This window comes from Alligator sinensis, unplaced genomic scaffold, assembly GCF_000455745.1.
Source record: "Alligator sinensis unplaced genomic scaffold, ASM45574v1 scaffold97_1, whole genome shotgun sequence".
Lineage (NCBI taxonomy): Eukaryota > Metazoa > Chordata > Crocodylia > Alligatoridae > Alligator > Alligator sinensis.
The window spans coordinates 1297895-1319690 of record NW_005841921.1 but is presented as its reverse complement, the minus strand read 5'-3'; the positions used below and the strand labels follow the sequence as shown (position 1 = coordinate 1319690).

Here is a 21796-nt window from a genome sequence, read left to right as displayed (position 1 = left end):
CGCCTGCGTGCATGGCCCCGAGGGGGCCGCTTCTCACGTGCTGCTGGGGACGGGAGGAGCCGAGCCGGGTCTGCACTGGCCAGCAGAAGCGGCAGCAGAGCCGTGTGCCACTCAGGATGGGACGAGCCTGCACCAGTCAGTCCTGAGCAGCACACGGCTCCGCCGCCACTTCTGCTGGCCGCTGCAGACCTGGTCGGCCTCCTCCCTTCCCCAGCAGCACATGGGAAGCCGGCTTCAGCTGCATGCTGCTTTTCCTGGCCAGTGCCAACCCGGTTCTGCACAGGCGGCTCCTGCAGCACCATGTCAACCCGGGCATGGCACTGGCAGGCTGGGCAGGCCCCAGGTTAACCCCGGCCTGGCCCCGCAGCTTCTCCAGCACCAGGTCAACCCAGTTGTAGCAGCGGCTCCTGCAGCACCATGTCAACCCCTGCAACTTCATTGGTGTCAAAGGTCACGTGACATCACTTCCTGATATGATACCACTTCCTGTGACGTCTTTGAATATGGCTCGCTGGCCCACTGGGTGATTATAAAGTTTGTGATCCAGCCCCACATTCAAAAAGTTTGGACATCCCTGTCTTAAACCATTCTGTAATGCTACAAAGTGAGAGTAATTTGAACTCTGCATCTTCCCAACTGCCTTCCTACCCTCCTACTGAAACCCTTGTGTATCCCTTGCTTCATGATTTAAACACATTGGGTGGATCCAGATGAGCCCGCATGTGCCTCTTGCATTATCTAAAAGCAGTTTGAGACGCGGCAAGAGGCACGCTGGGAACAAAAAAAACGTTCCCCGTGCTGCATATTTGCCCATCTTGTTTTTCCTGAAAGTCTTTGTGGGTTTATGTTGATAGGTTTATGACTTCATAATAGCTTCTGTTATGATAGGGGCAGGCAATTATTTCGGGTGGAGGGCCGCTTACTGAGTTTTGGCAAGCCATTGAGGGCTGCATGACAGGTAGCCTGGGCAGATAAATATTAATTTTCTCAATTTTTTATGGGCCCCATGGGCTGGATAGAATGGCCTGGCAGCTTGCATCTGGCCCGTGGGCCGCATTTTGCCCACCCCTGTGTTATGAAGTCATAAGCAGGGCTGGGGGGGCAGGGGTGAGTCCTCAAAATTTAATACCTGGATATTCAGGTATCAAAATAAAAGGGAGGAGATGCGGGGGAGGGGATGCAGGGCAAGGGCAACTGGAGGCTCCGGTCTTCCATAGAGACACTCTGGTAGCCAGCCAGAGCGTCTCTGTGGCTGGCCCTTGCCCCAGTGCTGAAGCATGCTGCCTGCCCATGCAGGGACAGCAGCGGTGCAGGCTACAGGGACCTGGACCCGGGCTCCATTCCAGGTAAGTAGGAGGTGAGGAGGTGCTGGGGGGAGGGCCTTGAGGCGGGGCACAGCATGGGACGGGTGGGTTCCCTGCCTACCCCCCACAGGGCCCACATGCCCCCACTCCACATGGCCCCAGCCCCAGCCCACAGGTCATCAGCAGCAGGTATCAGGGCGCTCAGGGGCCTTGTGGCACAGCCCCCCTGCCTGGCACACTCGTGGGGATTGCTTGTTATGCTGGGCTGAGTCCTGTGTGCATAGCCTCATGCTTCATTGGGCCAGCTGGTTCCATGCATAAAGGACCCAGCCTGGCATGACAGGTGGTCCCTTCGAGCGGTGCAGGGCCCCAGGTAACAGCCTGGAGCTGCCTGAAGATGCATGGCCCTATATGGCACCACACCGAGCTGGGCTGCACCCGTGCAATGTGGCAGAGGCAGCACCAGGTGGCCAGGGCTGAGCCACGCTGCCCCGCACTGCGCAGGGGCGGCTGTGCCAGGAGGTCCCGAATGCACCAATGACTGCTGCTGCTACCAGTGAGCTGCAGGCTTCTGTTTGGGGGCTGTGGCCCTGTTTGGGGGGGGGGCTGTGTCCCCTGTGGAGTGGGCAGTCCGGGAGCTGTGGGGGGGGGGCAGGGGACCCAGCCCTCCTGAGCAGCCCCCCTCATGGACTACCCCACAGTCCACCCTCAAACCCAGCACCCCCAAGCCACCCCCACAAACCCCTCACCCACATACCTGGCCCTGTGGGTCAGGAGTGAGGGGACTGGGGCAAGGCACAGGCTGTGGGTTGAGAGTGAGGGGAAAGGGCAGGGGCAGGGCACTAGCATATCAGTGCTGCTCAGCGCTGCACATTCTGGTGAGTGAAGGGGCAGCTCTTATTTTTCTACAACAAAAAAGCCAGAAGTAAATGCCAAAGTGTATAGATATTTAGAATTTATTTAATTATGATTATAGAGGCACTGGTAGGCTTCCAAATTGCTTTAAACTTGTAAATATATCAATGAAACATTGCCGTCTCTATATACAGTGGCATTTCATTTTAATGAAAGAACACTTTGTTTGGGTATTTTCATGAGATAATTTGAGATTCTTATCAGAGAGTTTGCAATTTTTAAATGAAGAACGCCAGGATTTCTGATGGTGAAACAAATGGCAAAAACAGAGCTGAGGAGCCTGTCCAGGGCCAGCAGTAGGGACCCAGTTGGAGGGCAGATGAGGTGGCTGACCTGTTGACCACTTGGACAGTTCAGAATAGGCCACTGCAAGGAGCACATCTTCTGGGCAATAGCTGCCCAGATAGCAGAGCGGGGGCACCCCATCCAGATCTGGCAGGTGTGCAGCCATGGTGCCGTGGATCCAAGGGGGGGCGGATGCTGTCGCAGGTGGCAGCAGGTCATAGCCAGGCAGCAGCCCCCACTGCCAGGCAGCTGCAATGGGTAGAGGGGGCAGGGATCACTCCAGGTCAGAACTGCTTCAGCAACCCGGCTGGCACAAGGGGTAGTGTCCCCAGATACCAACTGGCTGGGCCTCAGACGCTCCTATCTATTTGTCCATCCGATTGCCATGGGCAAGGCCCACCTGGCTAACTTGTAGCCCCTTTTTACGGGGGCTAATGGAAAAATGGAACAACTAAATTCTTGGGACAACTAATGAAAAAATCAGGGTAGGAGTGTTGTGTGGGTCAAAACCTTTGAAAATAAGTGCGCCTGAGGGGGACACTGAGCAGAGCCCCCCAGATCACACCCCCCTGCCCTCAAAGGCATCCAAGGAGCTGGTGGACACCCACTGGTGCTCTACCCAGAAACGTGCACAGACAAGTGAGAGGAAAGCGGTTCCACAGTCTCCGGGCACATTCCTGGCCAGAGCCTCCTTCCTGGTCAAGTACAAGGCCCACTTGGCCAGGGCCAGGAGGAGGTTGATCAGGAAGTCCCAGTACTTGGTGGGGCCACAGATGGGGTAACCAAAAAGGTGGGGGATCCTCAGAAGTTCCTGAGGAAAAGTAGCTCTGAGCTGCTTGCCAGGGCAGGTTATTATACTGCTGGTGCAGCACAGGTGCTGGCACCAGGCTCTAGCACCCCCTGCCTGCCAATCTGGGAGGACCTGGGCAGAGTTATTTTGCCTGAAGTGGCACAATTTGCCCCACAGTAAAATACAAGTCCAGGCATGTGCACTGAAGCAAAAATCCCCAGCTCAAATTTGTGCCACTCCTATTTGAGCTGCTGCAAGTGCACATGCCTGTATGTGTGGACATGCCCACTAGGTTTTGCTACAAAGTCTTGACCCATGCTTGTGGCTGCACACTAGCATGAGAGTATTGCATCAAACATGGAGGTCAAACAAGAACCATTTCAGAGCTGATGATGATGGGTGATCGCTTGTGAATGAGTAAAATTGTTTTCCAGGGATCTTAATAGTGTATCCAGGAGGGATGGGCACTGCTTTGCTGCATTAGATGTTCTGATGTTCTTTTCGCCTGTTCCTCTTTTCCTCTTCTGCCTGTCGCCGAGCTGTTCTAAAGTGCTGAGGTCCCTCCCAAAGATCCTTCCTCCATTTTGGTCGGTCCTGAGCAAGGGTCTCCCAAGTGTTGATGTTGATGTTACACCTCTTCATGTTTGCCTTCAGGGTGTCTTTGAAGTGCTTTCTTTGCCTTCCGCTACTTCACTGACCTTCTTTCAGCTGTGAGAAAAAGATTCTCTTTGGAAGGTGGGAATCAGGCATGCAAACAACATGACCTGTCCAGCGAAGTTGGTTTTGGATGACCATGGCCTCAATGCTGTTGGAATTTGCTTCAGCCAAGATGCTGATGTTTGTGCATTTATCCTCCCAGCTAATCTGAAGGATCTTGTGAAGGCACCATTGATGGTACTCTTTCAAGCTCTTGAGATGTCTTCTGTATGTGCTCCAAGTTTCCGAGCCATACAGAAGAGTTGGAATGACAATGGCTTGATAAACCAAGAGCTTTGTTTCAGCAAGGATGTCGTGATTTAAGAAGACTCTCTTATTCATATGTCCAAAGGCTGATCTCGCACATTTCAAGTGGTGTTGTATTTCTGTGTCAATGTCTACCTTTGATGAAAGCTGGCTTCCAAGATAGGCAAAGTGATTCACGTTCTCCAGCAATTCTCCATTGATTTGAATGGAGAGGGGGTTTGTTTCTCCATTTGGAGCAGGTTAGTAAAGGACTTGTGTTTTCCTGATGTTTAGAGTTAGGCCAATCCTCTTGTAGACTTCCGAGAATACATTAAGAATGGTTTGGAAGTCCGTTTCAGATTAAGCAATGACAGCATTGTCATCTACATACTGGAGTTTCATTATGGATGTTCTTGTGGTTTTCATTTTGGACTTGAGTCTGAGGTTGAAGTCTTCCATCCACCCTATACACAATTTCAATTCCAGGTGGGAGATCTCTGTCGACGAGGTGCATTACGGTGAAGATGAAGGTGGAAAACAAAATTGGAGCGATGACGCAACCTTGCTTCACTCCAGTTTTTTACCTCAAATGGTTCTCTTTGATTCCTGTTGTTAAGAACCCTTGCTGAGATGTTGTCATGATGAAGTCTCAGGACACTAATGAACTTGCTTGGGCAGCCAGTTTTGGACAGGATTTTCCATAAGGCTTCACAGTTTACAGAATCAAAGGCTTTACAGAAGTCGATTTTTGTTCACAACACTTCTCCTGGATTTGACATGCTGCAAAGATCATGTCTGCAGTTCCTCGAGATGGTTTGGAGTTGCTTTAAAATTCTGGAAGAATTTTTTTCTGCAAGTGGGAGAAGGCGGTTAGTGAGGATACGGGCAATGACTTTCCCAGTAGTGGCCAACAATGAGATGCCTCAGTAGTTTCTGCAATCAGCTCTGTCCCCGTTCTTGAAGATGGTAACAATCAAGGCATCCCTTTGGTTGGCTGGGATTTCTTGTTCCAGATTTTAAGGATGAGGACATGAAGCTGACGCATAAGTTGTTCTCCTCCTCCTTTGAAAATCTCTGCAGGTATTCCGTCAACACCGGCTGCCTTGTTGTTCTTCATTTTCTGAAGGGTAGGCGGCAAACCAAGGTCTTCTATGATTGCTTTTTGAAGAAAATTGTTGATCTTATCTTCATCGACAGCTGAGTTATGATTCAGAAGGTCCTGGAAATGTTCTTTCCAGTGAGCATTGATGGATTCACTGTCTTTGAGGAGTATTGTTCCATCCTTTGATCTTAGAGGATTAAGGCCTTGAGTGCTAGGGCCATAGACAGCTTTGGTGGCACTGAAGAAGCCACGAGTGTCATGGATGTCAGCAAAATGTTGGATTTCTTTTGATTTCTGAATTCACCACTCATTCTTCAGTTCTTGTGTTCTCCTTTGCACTTCTGATTTTTTGTTTGTTTGTTTGTTTGTTGGTGTGCATTTTTCTTGATGGCAGAGTTGATGTCATTCTGCCAGGCACAGAAAGCTTTCTGTTTTCTGTTGATGAGACCTTGAATTTCAGTGTCATTTTCATCAAACCAGTCTTGATGTTTCCTGGTCTTGTATCCTATGGTATTCTCACAGGATGAGAGAATAGCTGTCTTGAGTCTGATTCAGTGCTCTTTCTGGGTGCTCTGTTGGTAGTGTCTCATTCAGGAGTTGCTGGAATTCTCCCTGCATGAGTGGTTCCTTCAAGCACTCAGTGTTTAACTTGCGCCTGATCTGCTTCCTTTGCATTCTTCATTTAGGAGTAATCCTGATGGACATGAAGGAACAGATGAGGCAGTGATCAGCAAAGCAAACACCCACCGCCATGACTAGGAACTTCCAGATCTTGCAGTCCTGTCCCCATCACCACTCTGATCACTGTAGGACTTTACTGTTGTGCAGAGGTGATGTATGATTCCCATAAGTAAGACACGTGTGTGTGACTTCTTTTAGCATGAGGATGTTGTCGTATGCCAACAAACTCATGGTCCTTGACAGATAGGGATCTAAGTCCAATGGTATGGAATCCAAGATGATTGGAGACCCTTGATCTGCTGCAGCTTTTGTCTGCCTTCACAGCCACTGAAAAAGGCTTTTCTTCCACCTGGTCCGCTGCTGAGGTCTTTTTGGATCACTCTTAATTGGAAGCCTCCCCCTCAACCTTGCTGCCATGGGTGACTCTACCAGGAGCATGAAGCTCCCGACGGCCTTGCTCTCAGGATCATTGGAACATGTAAACCTCTCCACTACTACAAGGTGGCGATCCCCGAAGAGGATTTCAGAGCTAGCAGTAGGTTAGCAGAAGTGTGAAGTGGGCGTGCCGAGAAAAAGAGGGCACATTTTGGCAGGCACCAGAGAGAGAGAAAGCATGGATACACAAACATGTGACGCCATGTCCATAGGGGAGCTGCTTATTGGGAGTGCATAGCAGCTCTTGTGTTCTGTCGGGTGTGGACAAGCTGGGAGCCAAACAAATGTAGTAAAACTGTCTCAGCTATAATCCTGGATGAAGCCTTGCTAAAATTGGAGGTATTCTGCTACACTTGTATCATTCCTAGCTTGTCCACATGCTCTGTGGTTCCAAGTAAGGGTCCCTCCTCCCCTTCTGAAACCGCTCCAAATGTACATGGGCTCATACCATTAGAGACCATGAGACGGGAGATCTCATCTTCTGTTATGTGAGAGAAGAATAAGCAGTAGGTGAGGAAGATTCTGTTTAGGATGGAAGGAAGAAAAAGGTTTAACTTGGTCTAGCTTAGGCTGAGTCCTAGAAAAAGGATGTTAAGTGGGAGAGGAGGGCTGTTTACTGGCAGTTGTGCAGTGATACTTGCAACTGAGCAGTGACACTGCCAGGTTTGAATTAGTACTATCCAACTAAATCCAGAATGCAGTTTTTTCCTTTCTCACCCCAAAGTGTTTCTCTACTAGTTTCCTATTCTTTTATGATATGATGCTATAATGCATGCATGTGGGATAAGGGTACATCCACATGGAACAGAGTTTGTAGGCAATTCAGGCTGAAAAGCTCATATCTTTATTTTGGGTTTTTCGTATTGCTTTTTTATGTATTGAATTTTTATGTCATCACTTTGAGCCTTTCTCCTCAGTTAATACTATAGCAAGGTAACATAGCTCTATAGCCTTCCTTGGTTGGTAGACTACATTTCCTTGGCATTCTTTCTGGTAGTGTTGTATAAGATAAACATATTTTTTTATTGCCATCTCACTGATACAATGAGTTTTCCAAAGCACAAACAGCTTGCTTATGAACTCATATAATTCTACTAAACTTTAAGACCATGAGAACTAAATACAGACAGTCAAAAAGCCTGAGGCTGAACCAATTCAATTTTCACAGATTTGTCTATGCTGTGTAGAATAAATGGATAAGCCAGTGAACAGACATTCAGTTTTGATTCTGGAAATGCTACCACATGCCTGCAGTGGCCCAGGCCAGAAGCCAGGGGGGCACTAAAGCATGCCTCTCTGCAGACAGCTTGGGCCAAGGCTAGCCCACCTACTCTGTGAGAGCAAGTTTGTAGGGGACATGCAAAACATCGTGGGATGCTGGGGGACTGTGAGTTAACTTGAATCTGAAGGGGGTCTGGGGCAGAAGGTCAATAAACTGATTTAACCTAAATCAGGTACATCCAGGCTTATCTTAAACTGGTTTTGGCCATTTTGAAAGCAGTTTATGTGCACTGAACTTCTGTTGTATTACAGATTTGAAGTAGTTTTTCATTGCCAGGGATCCTGGTTTTCCCTGATTAAAATCTCTCATTCTCTGATTTTTAAAACCCCCCAAATCTGTAATGTAAAATGAAAGTCTCTTCCTTTCCCCCCCAGCCTCCCTGGCCCTGTTGGTGCCTCTCACTCCCCCCCTATCTCCACCCCAGCTCTCTGGCCCTGCTCATGTCCCTCACTCCCTCTCACAGCCCCCCCAAGCCCTGCTGGTGCCCGTTGCTCCCCACCCACAGCCCCCTGCCAGTCCCAGCCCTGCTGGAGGGGGCCTCCAGCTGCCAGGGCTATGGGGCTAGGGACCCAGGTCCACAGCCCAGCAGCTACTGCAGCAGAGCAGAGCACAGAGCTCGGCCTTAGCCCCAGCCCCAACCCCAGCCCTGCCCAACTCCCTCCCTTGCTCCCTATGTGGGTCTCAATCCCCCTTCTCACTTACCAGTGGGAGCTGCTCTCCAGGCTGTACATGCACATGGTAGCCCCTGCCTGACTGCCCTCCTTCTGCTCCACCCAGCCCCTTGCAGGCTGGAACTCTGCCAGCCTGCAGGGAGCTCTTTGCAAAACTGCAAAATCTGCGGGTTTCTCTGGTAAAATGAGAAATCTGCTTTTTCCTCTGGTAAAGGGGAAAATCTGTGATTTTTTTTTTTTCTCCATTTTCCTGCTCATCGCTTATACTGGTTTATCTGCAATTTCTGTCCCAAGCCAAACTGTATAAGGAAGGGACCAGCAGAGGTGTTGGAGGTCAGTGCCAAAGTCCTTTACAATGCCTCAGGTCTCTTAGAGTGAATAGATTTTTATTCTTGTAAATATCTGGTCTAAAGGTCCCACAGTTCCTTCAACTGATGCATCTCTTGCTTTTTTTCCAGGAAACAGAGGAAGCCTTAAACTTCAGCAAAGCCAAGTGGCTGTAAGGGGCTTCACATCTCTGCAGAATGTTATATGAACATTTCTTTGGCACTGGGATCAAAAGGTAAGTAACAAGTTGCCATTAGAACCTTGCTGTATCCCCATTTTCTATACTGGAAAAAAACATTGAATAAAGTTCATCGGGACATGGTACCTACTCACCATTTTGTAATTTTTGGATTCTGTACTGTACAAGATTTGGACTGCCAGCAGCCTGTTCTTAATACCTACCTAATTTAATCAGATTGTAAATACAACTTGCAGGTTACACTAACCTTATTATAACACAAATAACTCATTAAATATGTTCTTTGCAGGGCTCTGTCAGGTAGTTTAATTTATGCTGGACTGACCTTCAAAATCAAGAAAGCTTGTTTAACTTGGCCCACATACCAGCTACCAAGTCAACCATACAGTAAGTGAAGTGGATGCAGTACCAGGCACAGAACTACTTCCTTTGATAAGGAGTACAATTAGAATAATATTGAGGTCCCATGAACTCCTATGTGACTTTTTGATAATGTAAGACACATAGATAAAACAGGAGACAAGTTAATAAGGTTTTTTTCATATATAGAGAAACCCAAAGTTCGGGGAGAGCATACCTGCTTGAACAACGTAGCTCTGGTATTTTACACATGAAATAAACCATAAGCCAGAATCCTAAGTTCTTTATAGAAAGTTCTAAAACAGGAGCAGGCAAAATATAGCCTGTGGGCTGGATCTGGTCTGCTAAGCACTTCCATCTGTTCCACTGCGCCCACAAACAAATTGTACCCTGCCTAGGCCTTCTGCCCATGAGGGTGGGAGCAAGGTGCTCACATGTATGTCTGGAGAGGGGAGGGTGTACCCTATTGTGCATCACTCCCACCCTCGTGGGTGGAAGGGCCCAGCCAGCACACAGCCTCTGGGTGGGGCTGTGGCTACCGCTCTCCTGTTCTTCTTCCCTGGTCTGCTGCTGACTCCAGGCAGCAGGGGCAGAGCTGCAGCTGGGCTGGAGTGCAGAGCATGGGGCTGGGGTGGCCGCTGCATGGAGCCTGTGCCCAGGGGCGTGGTAGCAGTGCGGAGATTGGGTGGGCAGGGTGTGGGTATGAGGGAGGGTGGGGGGCTTTGGGGGCTTCCCCACAGTCCTCCCACATCATGCAGCCTGAGCAGGTGGTGGCAGCAGCAGCAGATGGGACATTCAGGGTGCTCATGCCTTTGGAGCACAGCTTTAGCCATTGCTGCACATTGCAGTGAGGGATGCAGCCTCTGCTAGACAGTCTGTATCACCAGTGCTCCCCGCTGCACACATGGAGCCCCCTGCATTCGCAAAGCACTGGAGGGAAGCCCCAGGTGCAAGAACTGGCTGCCTTCTCCTCTGGAGCTGCACAGCAGGGGAGGGAAGCTCCAGGCGCCTTCCCCTGCGGGGCAGGGAAGGCAGCTGGCTCCAGTGCCTGGGGCTTCCCTCCCATGCCCAGAGAGTGTGCAGAGCGCTGATGATGTGCAATGCTGGCTGGAGCTTCGCACTGCTGGGCACCAGTGTCCTGAGTGCCCTGCCTGCTACTGCTGTGCCATAGAGGGAGTGCAGGGGGATCCCCAGACCCCCCACCCTCTCTCAGAGCCCACAAATGACACACACCCACACCCTGTTCCCACAACCCCCAACATAACCTATGCTCCCCCACACAACCACCCCACCTCACCCCACACACACACGCACACAATGTACGAGACTAAGATTTTATTTTTGAGTTATTTATGCAATCACCTCAATATACAGTGTTTTTTGTAATAAAATTAAAATATGTTATAGTAATTTTTGTCTTTTAGTGTACGATTGTTTTTTTTACGGTTCTAAGATGGCAATCCCCCCTCCCAAAAGGAGTATTTCTAGGGGACAAGGGGAAGGACTTCAGGTGACAAAGGTCAGGGGTTAAGGGCAGGACTTCCAGTCCCAAGATGGTGACCAGGGGGTGGAGCAGCTGTCAAGCAGTGGGACTATCCATGCAGACCTCAACAGCTAACCAAAATTCGTTAAGCAGCTTTCTACCCGAAATAATTGCCCACCCGTTGTAAAATATTTTTTTCTCAAAGACACATGATCTAATGTCCCCCAAATCCTTCCTATAGAAAATTAGGGTTGGAAGGGATCTCAACCCTATTTTACATGCATGCCTAAATGAACTTGCCCAGGTTCTCCTGCAAAACCTTCCTATATGAATAGTCTTTTTGTCATCATTTGGACTAATTATCAGAGTTAAGAATTCAGGATTCAGCCTCAAGTAAAGGAAAAAAATCCATGAAATTTAATGTGTTCCCATGTTAGTGCTACAATTCTTGCTTGTGTTTTTTTTTTGACTTGTCATATGGTTTGACATTTTTCTTCCTGCCTCAGGAGAGCTTTTTTAATGTTTGGGATAAGTGTTTTTTACATGGAGACTTAAGATGAGTGTACACTTTCTCTAAGTGTGTGGGAGGGGAGTATAAGGTGTATATATACAGGTAGTATTCAAAACTTAACTTGTTTTACTCTTTATTGACTGTTTTAAAACCATCTTCTAAGACATGTAATTACCCCAGATTAGTTAGCCATCAGTTAACTTGAGGTAAACTCAAGTATATATTCATCACAAATGTTTCAGGTTTTGAAGATTTAAATATTAGCAAAAGCTTTTAATAGCTACATTTAATTGCTTTGGTCTATGGATCTTTTATCCTAGTTGTAACTTCCCTCAACTTCAGGGGTTTGTTAAGGCCAATGCTTTGAGGCAGTACTCAAAGGCTAATGAGATTCAAGCCAGAGTCCAAAGGGAAACTTGATTTTTCAACCTTGACCCTTGCTCCCCTCTAGAGGTAATTCATAGGACACAAGTCATTACTTTTTATAACATGCAGCCACAGAATTTCAGATTAGAAATAGTGTTATGTATATTGCATGACTGCTCTTTTTGCTGGTATTAAGTATGATTATGTGGTGATGAAGCTGTGTGTAAAGCTTAAAAGCTTGAATTTCTGGTGATCAGTTAAAGTTACTGTTGTATACCAGACACTCATCTACTAGATAGTGAAGTGAGATTTCATATCACCTGTTAATTTGCTTTGTTTCTTGCAAGTGTGTTTGTAAATTTAAGGTTTGCTTGGCAGTGTTAGTCAGCTGAGGTGATAATGAGCAAGTAGCCACATATCCTGGTTGCATACTTGCAGGTTTTGTAATGATTTTTTTTTTTTTGCAGTGGTAGAATTTTGCATAGGAAATGTACTGTTTTCTGATGGTGTTAGCTCTGCTTTGAATACCACTCTAAATGCTTGTTTCAATAAACAGATTTTTGTAAATTTTGTATAGCAATTACAATAACTAATAAATCTCCAATGTCCATTCTATTTGGTACCACTGCTTTTTTGGAAAGAAAACTTGCTTTAGGCTTAAAGAGTGAACTTACCTTGCGTGTAATATTTTAATAAGTTGTTTCAAAACAGCCAGTGGGAAAAACAACTTTTTTGCAGTGTGTGCGTCATTATCTTACTTTAAGCTTTTGACGTTCAGGTCTGCTTAGACCTGAACAAATGATTTCCTCATGCCCAATCAATGGGGACAAATTGTGCAAAAGCTTGGATCTTGTGAAGCTCCATTGGCTAGTGTGTTTGGATAGAGGAAAGGTTTTTTGGGTGGAGGGGTTCTTTTTCCTAATATCATTTGTTGGACCAGCTATATAGTTGGGATAGAGGTTGGTCCAGTAAAAGATATCACCGAAAACAAAACAAAATGAAAACAAACAAACAAAAAATCATGTTGCCTCATATATTTCCTGGGCTACAAGTGTACTCCAATCCCATTTTGCATAGATGGTAACTCAGTTATGGTTATTTTAGGCTTTCTGGTTCTGTGATAACAGTGGCTTCCTGGATGATGGATATTTTAAAAATACCAACACAATGTCTTACCTGCTTGCATCTTATGTTCTTTAGAGTATCATATAAGGCAGTTGCTTTCAGTAGGAAGATGTGAGGACTGTAGAGTCCTACATGCTGAACATCACCTATGTTTCAGATGGTGACAAAAATGGAGCATTTCAAAGTATTCCCCTGTGCCTGAAGCACCAGAACCATTAGCTGTAAACTTCATAATCTTCTCCAAAATGTCCTGGCCCTGATTACATAAGCTTGCTTTAATTAGCATGTCTGTATCAGAATACCTCTCTCATAATTTGGCCGTCTTAAAACTTACTACAGTATACTGTTGGTGGGAAGGTTGAGTACTTTGAAGAGTATCAGTTTGTAATTAACAACCCCATAGTTGCTTTGAGTTTTCTGACACCACCATAGTACATTAAAATATCATAACATACCATGTTTCTCATGAAGCAACTACACATTGTCACATAGTATCAAACTGCAGACTGACCTTTTTATTTTAGGAAAGAATGTTTCATACAAACAATACATCTCCCATTATCCTGGATTTAGAATGTTAAAGCAGGCTAAAGAGGACTGAAGTTTTAGGTTTACTTTACAATAAGGAGAAACAGGAGGTTCAGTTTCCCATTTTGGTGTCTCTGACTATTTAGTTCAGTGGTTTACACAGACAAAAAGCTGGTATAAATGTGGTGATGAAGTCAAGTGACTTGATACACATTCTGTCATGAAAATTTAACTGTAAAGCCTAATAAGATATCTCCCAGGTCATGGACTGGCCAAAAGCCCAGTTCTGCTTCTACTGGCATCAAAGGAAGACTCATGATTGACTTCCAAGGGAGTAGGATTAGGCCCCATTTCTGACATCAAATGAAGGATTCTCAATTTGTGATGAACTTATTCCAAGGAAAAACATAAGACTTATAAAAAAATTCCTCCATTTGGCCTATGACACAAGAAATATGAGATGCCCTTTTCTCGTAACAACAGCCTTTTGTACCCTACCTTGGACTTTACTGTTTTCATTTTTCTGGTGCCTGCAGATCGTATTTCTACCCACAGTCAGCCCTAAAGGGCCTGACAGATGTGCAGGCCCCCACTCTAAAACATAATCCTTTACATAAAATGCCATGAGTTGGAGCACCCACCCCAACCCAACAGATTATTCACCTGTTGGGTCAGAGGTGGGGGGAAATTGAGCCTGAGGAGCTGCCACTCTCTCCTAACCCCACCTCCCCTCCCAGCTCCTGTGCTGCCTGCAGGAAGGGTTGTGGGGGATGAGGGAGGAGAAGTGAGCTGCTAGTTGGTGTTTGCCTGGCCTGAGCTGGAGTGGGGGGTGGGGCTCCAATCCACTTGCCCCCCTCCAGCTCAGGCCAGGCAAACCCTAGCTGGTGGCTCGCTCCCACTCCCTTCCTACCCAGAACTTAAGGGAAAATTCAAGCTGTGGTCATTTCAAAGCCAAATAGAAAAGAATATTGTTTCTATAATAAGTTGCATGAAATCTGTATGCTGAGCCCTAAACTACACTACACTAGGCTTTTATCTTGCTATATCGCATTGCAAATGTGGGTATAATTAGCTGTCTGCTATCACCACATATAGGTCTGGTTCAGTATTACATTTTACCAGCTTTCCCTCTCCTATGACAACTCTGCATTTCAGACTTCACTAGATGAATTAGCTTATTTAAAGATAAATCTCAAGTAACTATTTTCTGATTATATATTTCTAACCTTTTGGTCTGCTTTTTTCTCACCACACAAAGTGTTTAAAGCACTTGTACACGTGATGTCCAGGCAATGCACATGTGATGAAAATTTATCTTTTTGTGACTTAATGGCATCACACTTTACATGTATGTGAGTTTTGGGGGTTTTAAATGAGTTTGCATAGTCACAAACTGAATCGCATCCCAATATAGTATAGTTTGCAATGTTGCAACTTGGAACATTGTAGTCATTAATCTGTCACATGTTCATGGTAATTCACTGAATGATGTGTAGTGAGTCCCTTTGTCCATCAGGTGTTGTTACAATTTGCAGGTATTTGTTTGTAATTAATGTTTTAGGACACCCCTGGTGAATACCACTGACTGGACCCTGTCCTCTACTTATCAAAATCAGTTACCCATTTTGAAAGAGATCTTCACTTATAAGCCAGCAATCCATTTTAGATGTTTCAAAGATCAGTTGAATGGATTAATTCCTGAAAGCAAATAGTTAAAGCTGACAAGTGTATTGCATGCCTCCATGTGAAAAGACTGTGAATAAAATTAATCTTATAGATTATTAACTGTACTGGTTTGGGTTTTAGTCTTGATTCCTTTAGGCCTCCTAAACAAGCAGTATAGTATAGATACTTGCTCCTTTTTTGATCAGTGATGATCCATCCCTCTTTTATTACCACAGGCTTTTTCATTGGGGATGTAGAAACTATAGAGAAATGTGTCACTTGTAATAAAGGCTGAAATAAACTCTGAAGTAAAAGTAATCATTTTTATTAAAATGACAAATATTCAACATACTTTGACATTATTTTCAATATTAACCATCTTGTAGATGCAAGAAACCTTCTAGCTTGACTGAATGTCTAAAAATGGTTATTTCTGACCTTCTAAGGCTAGAAGTTCCAAACCATTGTATCACATGGAATAGTCTCTTGTATAGATATATTTTATAGCATTCCACAACAACATTTAAGATTCCAATTTATAAAACCATAGTATTAACCGAGCAGCTCAGAGGTACAAAGAACAGTTGCAGTGTAGTGAAATAAAAAAAATGTAACTTGCCATCTAAATATTTTTAAGTCATGTAATGGCAATGTTTTCATGCTAATCTTGTTCCTTGAAGCTTGAAGGCATCCCACTGTGCCTTAAAATGTAAGGACTTTGCACAGTTTCATTTTTGTTTTATAGAAGATAATCTTAGTAGTTTTAATTTACAGTTCAGTGGAACTCTCTTTCCAAAGCAGCCGGTTACTTAATGTTACATTTGCATCATATGTGTACTCCCTAAAACTGCATGCATGTGGCATGTTACTGTTATTTAACACATTTAGGGCTATTTTTTCAAGACGGTCTCTAAATATACACCTGTTAAAATACAAATACACCAATTTCTGAGAGCAAATGGACTTTTGTGTATGAAAATAGAATAACTGATTCATTATCTGCATGCTGTAAAATTGAAAAATTATTCCTTTTTTTTATTTTAAGTTAAAATGTACATGCAACAGATGGCTTGGTTTTTGTCAATTAAGCAGCTTCTTTCTTCCTCCTTGTGCAGCAGTCCATCCTTAAGTGCCTTTAGACTTCAAAAGGCTGGGCAGCAGCCTTCTTCTCACAGTATAAACACCAGGAAGCCACAATCTCTTTTATCTCCATTAAAAATGAAGGAAATGAATCTGACCTCAACTAGACTTTGGCATGTTCCATAATCCTACCATCTCAAAGATCTAAGTTTTACCAGGCACTGTCATTTCTGCAGGCAATTGATGACTTGATCCCTTAATCCAGCCTACTCTTTCCAGTCGAGTGCTAAAATTGCAGAGCAATAGTCAAAGGAATGAACTTCATTCAGTGGATAATGAGGAATTAATGTGAATCAGTGCCATTCCAATTGCTGTGCACTGATCCATGTAACAAACCATGAAAAATATTTTCAGTCACTGCAGAAGCCTATTTATTTTAGTCAGGCTGTCACAGCTGGAGCTTCCTCGTGCCAAAAGGCAGCATTTGTTAGCTGAGAGCACAGTCACTGCAGTCTGGGCTGCCCCCTCTCCGAGGCAGAGGCAAGTATCTAACAAAGCGCGGGCACGGCCGGTCAGGGTAGGGAAGGAGCTGATTGTCTCATAGTCCGTTCTAGACAAAACATGCTGGGAGCGAAGGACATCAAGGATGTGGTTGAGGCGCCCTTCTGTCATGCAGCTCAGGATGGCCTCTCGCCCGCATGCTAGTATCTGGCAGCAGTGTCCTTTGTAGCAAGGACCTTGAGTTAAGGGAAGAAAACCCAAAATTAGATAAGACCCAAACTGGCAGTGCTGTTTTTCCATGAACTGCATAATTAATCAATAGGCAGAATTAACTAACAGAAGTGTTACTCTGCTGAATTGAAAGGAGATGATCAAGATTTCATTGACTTTCAGACTTTGTTTTAAAAATAGCACTGGCCTTTGAACAGCACTACAGAAAAATAATTCTTTCTAAAGAGTGTTTTTAGTGAGTGATGAGAAGATATAAAGGGAGGGGATTCCCAAGTCTGGCCTGGGCAACGGAGCATCTAAAGACTTTTGTAAAGTAGTAGAGAGGATTGTTCCATCTTGTAGAGCAGAGCTTTCCAAACTTTTCATGTTGGTGACACACTTTTTAGACATGCATCATTTTGCGACACAGTAATTCAGTTCCAGGGGAGGGGCCAAGGGAAGCAGACACGAGTAAGGGAGCTCCGCGGTGCCCTTCCGCAAAATTTTCTGCATTTCGCACGACACACCTACACACTGCCGCCGACACACTAATGTGTCGCGGCACACAGTTTGGAAAGCTCTGTTGTAGAGAATGGCAGAATAGATGGTAGCATGGGTAAATCTGGAAGATAATACAGCTCAATACTTCTACATCGCAAAGAAATGTTATTATATACACTGAAATGAGACTGGTGCAGAAATTCAAACCCTGACATAATGGTCAAGAACTCTGGATTTTGTCTTAGAAGCCTCTCTTTATTAACTCATGAGATTATGCCTTTTAGATCAATTAGTATTCATTATTTTGTCCCTCCAGTGAGAAGAAGAAAAGAGGCCACTATTACTTTGATCAAGAGGCCTTGATCATTCTTTGCATTCCTTTTCTGTTACTAAGGGGGCCCTGTCACTGTCTTTTCTCACATGAGGTCTTTTGTTGGTTTGCCTAGAAACCATGCCTCCAATCTCCAATAACTGGATGGGATAAAGAGATGTCCAACTTCACGGTGATGATAAGGGTCAAATTGGCAAAAACTGGGAAATTTGCTTTCACAAACTTTTTACTATGGAAAAGAGGTGGCTTTCACAGAGCAAAAGTTAGTCTTATGCACTTCTACTCAGAGGGGAAATTGAAGCCTTGCAAGAAGAAAGAAGGATCTTGCAAGAAGAAAGTAAAAGAAGGGAAAGTTGTCCTCCATCTGTCCTTTTCCACATCCAGTAACAGCCTTGGCAGAAGCATAAAGTATTCACGATTAAAGGTTAAACTACTTAAATAATGTCTTCTCTACTTTCTTTTATTATCAGTGGGCCTGCTTTGCCAAAAGCCTACTATATATGTTATGTATTTTCCATAAAAATCCTGCCTAATGAGAGCCTATTTCTGAACAAGAAGAGCAAAAAATGCAAAAGAGCAAAATGTCTTTGGCTAAGGCCTGAACTTTCAGGAACACTGCAGCAAACCCAGGGACCATCTAGTTGTATATCCTATTTCTTACAATGATAATGACCAGTGTCAAAGCTCATAATTACTAGGAAATGTACAAGAAAAATCCGAAAGTAGTTCACAAAGAAATATCCCCTAAACCCAAAACGCAATTTTTATTTTAGTCCATGGCTAATGGTTAGCAAAGCAAAATAGTACTCTGTCATATTGTTAGTGACTTCTGTTTTTGGAAGAAAGGAAAAATCTTGACTATAAAAAGGATGAGCTTTTTCCTTGGAATCCCACCTGTTTCTGTTCGTTGAAATTGTGGGGCTTGTTGGGAATTGCACTTGGGTAACTGTCGTGGCTGGTGCGGCCATGCTTCTAGCTTCTTATGACATGGAACACCAGCTTCACTCTGTTCATTTGGAACAGATGAAGGAGTGGAAGAGGAAGACTGCAGATTTGATTTTCTGTTGCAATAGCCTAGGTATGGAAAAATTAAAGATGGTTAAGATGAGACATCTGAACTGATTTACAGTAGAACAGGAGTTTGCTGGCATATAGGACTACATCTTTAATAAAATGGGAGCTGGGAGCACCATCAAATATTACATCATCAGGATACTTGTTTCTGGGTTCCAGTCTTATGCAGATTTTGCCTTTTATTAGTAAACATTTTCAAACCTTGAGACCATTGTCTTAAGGAGGAGAGTATAGATGAGAAATTCACAATTGGTGTATCATATTGTCTTTTCATGCAGAATACTTCTTTTATTGCACTGTATGGAGAGGGACTGTTACTAAGGCTTAAGTAACTAATCATTGCTTTTAAAATTGGAATGCATAATGGATGTTGCATTTTAAATCATAGGTTGGGAAAAACTATTTATATGTTTTACTGGTAATAAAAATAAAGATCTCAGCTTGTATACCACCAGGCATTTATTTATCCAACTTTGTTTTCAGGATTTTGGTGCTGCAGCATACACTCTAGCACTCTGAGGCAAAAACATCCTTGTTTATATGGTGTCTTGTACATTGCTGTCCTGGTCTATGGCTGGAGCTCCTACGTGCTACTGTCAAACTAATAATACTACAGGGTAACATCTAAATCATATGTTTCAGCTAGGTTTTAATTACAGGAACGCTTCTCTGGGTAGTAATTTTTATAACAGGCTTTTTAAATAAACATAAAATTTAGCTTAAATTTAGGTTTCCAATACCCATATTACTGGTTGCTCACAGTTTAGGACTGCCATACATTTGCACCTGAAGTTGGTAAGAAGTCAAAAGATGCTATTACCTAGGAATGGCTGATATGAATCATTCCTGAATTGCCTGAAGAGATGGAACTTTCCCTGGGCAATTACTTTCTACCTACAGCGAGACATTTCTCAGCAGATATTAGAAACTAGGGAAAAAGTGCTGCAGTGATGATGTTCTCATTAGGTACTTATGTAGATAGCTTGTTTTACTTGTTATGGCATGAGGCAATAAAAATTGCACCTATCTTCTATCCACTGGATGAAAGAATGGGTAGTAATTGGCATGCCACGATCAGGGTTCAGAGAAGTCCCATTGGTAAAGGCTGTTTAAGAATGTGCCAAATCAGAAAATTCCATGTCTGCCTTGGGTGTGTTCCTGATTCCAGGTTTACCCACTCACTTCTAGATATACAGCAGCTAGATGTGAGCTCTGCTGTTAAAGGGTGGTGGCCAAAATCTTGTACCACTGCAGCACTCAAAAAAGACCTTCACTGTAGTGGATTGTGCTGCTTTGGTTTATGACAACAGAGGGTATATAATTGTACACTGAACAGGGAGTCATGGAGAGGAAGCCATTAGAAATATTTAACATTTTGATAGTGCTTGGAGCTGAAAGCATCCTAAGGTGGATCCAGTCCTGCATACCTCTTTTTTGTCTTGTGCTTTGGGGTGTGGTATCTGCAAGTGCCATATGATTAACATCCTCTCTTCCTGCATCATCTGTACTGCTGTCAATGAGAACAGTTGACAAGCTCTGTGGTATTAAAGGAATTCTCTTGTTGAAGAGCCAGTTGCTGTTTTTCTGTGCATTGATGAGCTGAGAAGAGATGAAACAAAGAAGACTATTTTTTCTTGATTTTTCTCTTTTATACCAGAGATCATCTTGACTAAAAAACTTCCTTTGGGAGTGAAAGGGTACATCAGCACTGCAATCCAGAAGTGTAACTGCAACTTGTATTGACATAGAAAAGCTAGTTTAAACTAGCTAGCTGAAGTACCAGTAACGATATAGCTACAACTGCACAGACTTAGGTAAATTACCTAGGTACTGACCCATGGTCCTAGGTGGATCTTGCAACCCATGGTACTGGCAGCTATACTGTATATTGAAACTCAAGCTGAACTAGTCACACCTCTGGATTGGTGCATATCTGAAGCATCTTAAGTCATATTTGAAAATGGGACTTACGTGTTCTTTAAAGTTTTTCCCCTACTGCCTGTAAAAGAAGGTATAATTTGCTCACCTCTAAATTCCGTACATCTATCTGAAGTGTGTATGTATCTGAGCCTTTGCATGCATTCACTGCACTCTCCTGTAAGAAAAAGATACATTCACTGTAGTAAACACTCACATAATCCATGTAATCAGAGAATCTGTGTTCAACACTAAATCCGATTCTGGTTTCAGTTGTATACAATGAACTCCATGTTGTGACTCTAGTTTTACACAGGTGTTTGAGTGTAGAATTTGGTCTCATGTCTATATTGCTAAAGTTTCTGCTGTTTTAAATTATTGATAAAATACAGTTTTAGATCATGGAGGGGAGAAAGAGGATGCCTATAGGCTGAAATCCGTATGAGTGTATCAGGATTGCTACAACAGCCAGTTTCCTCTAATACAGCTAATCTACAAGGTTGTGCTGTAGCTAATGTGTCAAACTGTTTGCTCGCAGCAAAGATGCATCATGACTTGTAGCTTTTGTCCTCATTTTCCCAATTTAGTTCATCTGCAACAAGTTCATTCAAGGTCATTTAACTTCCCTTTGTATTTCACTAAGCCAGAATCCATTTCTTCCTTTGTAGATATTTTCAGTAGCATCTTCAAAACTGTTTTGTTATGCCTAACTTATTGTTATTCGAACAACGAGCAGTTCTCTTGGTTATCTTAGCAAATGGAAAAAATAAAACCTTCTTCAAATGAGGCTAAAGTCATATGCAAAACATTCATGGAAGTACTGCAGAAGTATTAATCAGGTGCATTAGCTTCACATAGAAGTAAAGCAGCCCACAGCTCAGTTGTATTACCTGTTGAAACAATGCATTAACTGATATGGTTAACCCAATACCATCTTTCTGTTTTCACTCTTGAATAAATTGTCTGAGAGTATTCTCTGTATGTCTGACCCTTGAGCCCCTGCCACATGTTACACTTAAAATGTGAAGATACTTAAGACCAGGGGTGGGCAAAATACGGCCTGCAGGCCGCATCTGGCCCATGGGGCCCCTAAAAAATTTAGAAAATTAATATTAATCTGCCCTTGGTTCCTGTCAAAAATGTTACAAGCTGGTGCTGAGCACGGGGAAGAGCAGCCCCTCACCCGCCTCATAGCCGGTGCCCCATGGTGT

General features: G+C 44.1%; 1 protein-coding gene and 1 long non-coding RNA gene across 2 annotated transcripts in view; one reads left to right on the top strand and one right to left on the bottom strand.

Annotated features, from left to right (window-relative positions):
* Window positions 1–21796, top strand: part of LOC112549501 — a 43444-nt gene that overhangs the window by 13300 nt on the left and 8348 nt on the right. The window contains exon 2 of the long non-coding RNA XR_003092927.1: window positions 8866–8969. This is a non-coding gene — a long non-coding RNA (uncharacterized LOC112549501). The remainder of the gene's footprint in view (window positions 1–8865; window positions 8970–21796) is intronic.
* The window catches only part of LOC102374298 (receptor-interacting serine/threonine-protein kinase 2-like), a 22383-nt gene continuing 15884 nt past the window's right edge, over window positions 15298–21796 (bottom strand). Inside the window, exons 9-12 of the mRNA XM_014517684.2 lie at window positions 20695–20763; window positions 20096–20267; window positions 18489–18668; window positions 15298–16788 (exon numbers count right to left, since the gene is read on the bottom strand). Coding sequence (XP_014373170.1) covers window positions 16466–16788; window positions 18489–18668; window positions 20096–20267; window positions 20695–20763 — 744 coding nt within the window. The 3' untranslated portion in view covers window positions 15298–16465. The remainder of the gene's footprint in view (window positions 16789–18488; window positions 18669–20095; window positions 20268–20694; window positions 20764–21796) is intronic.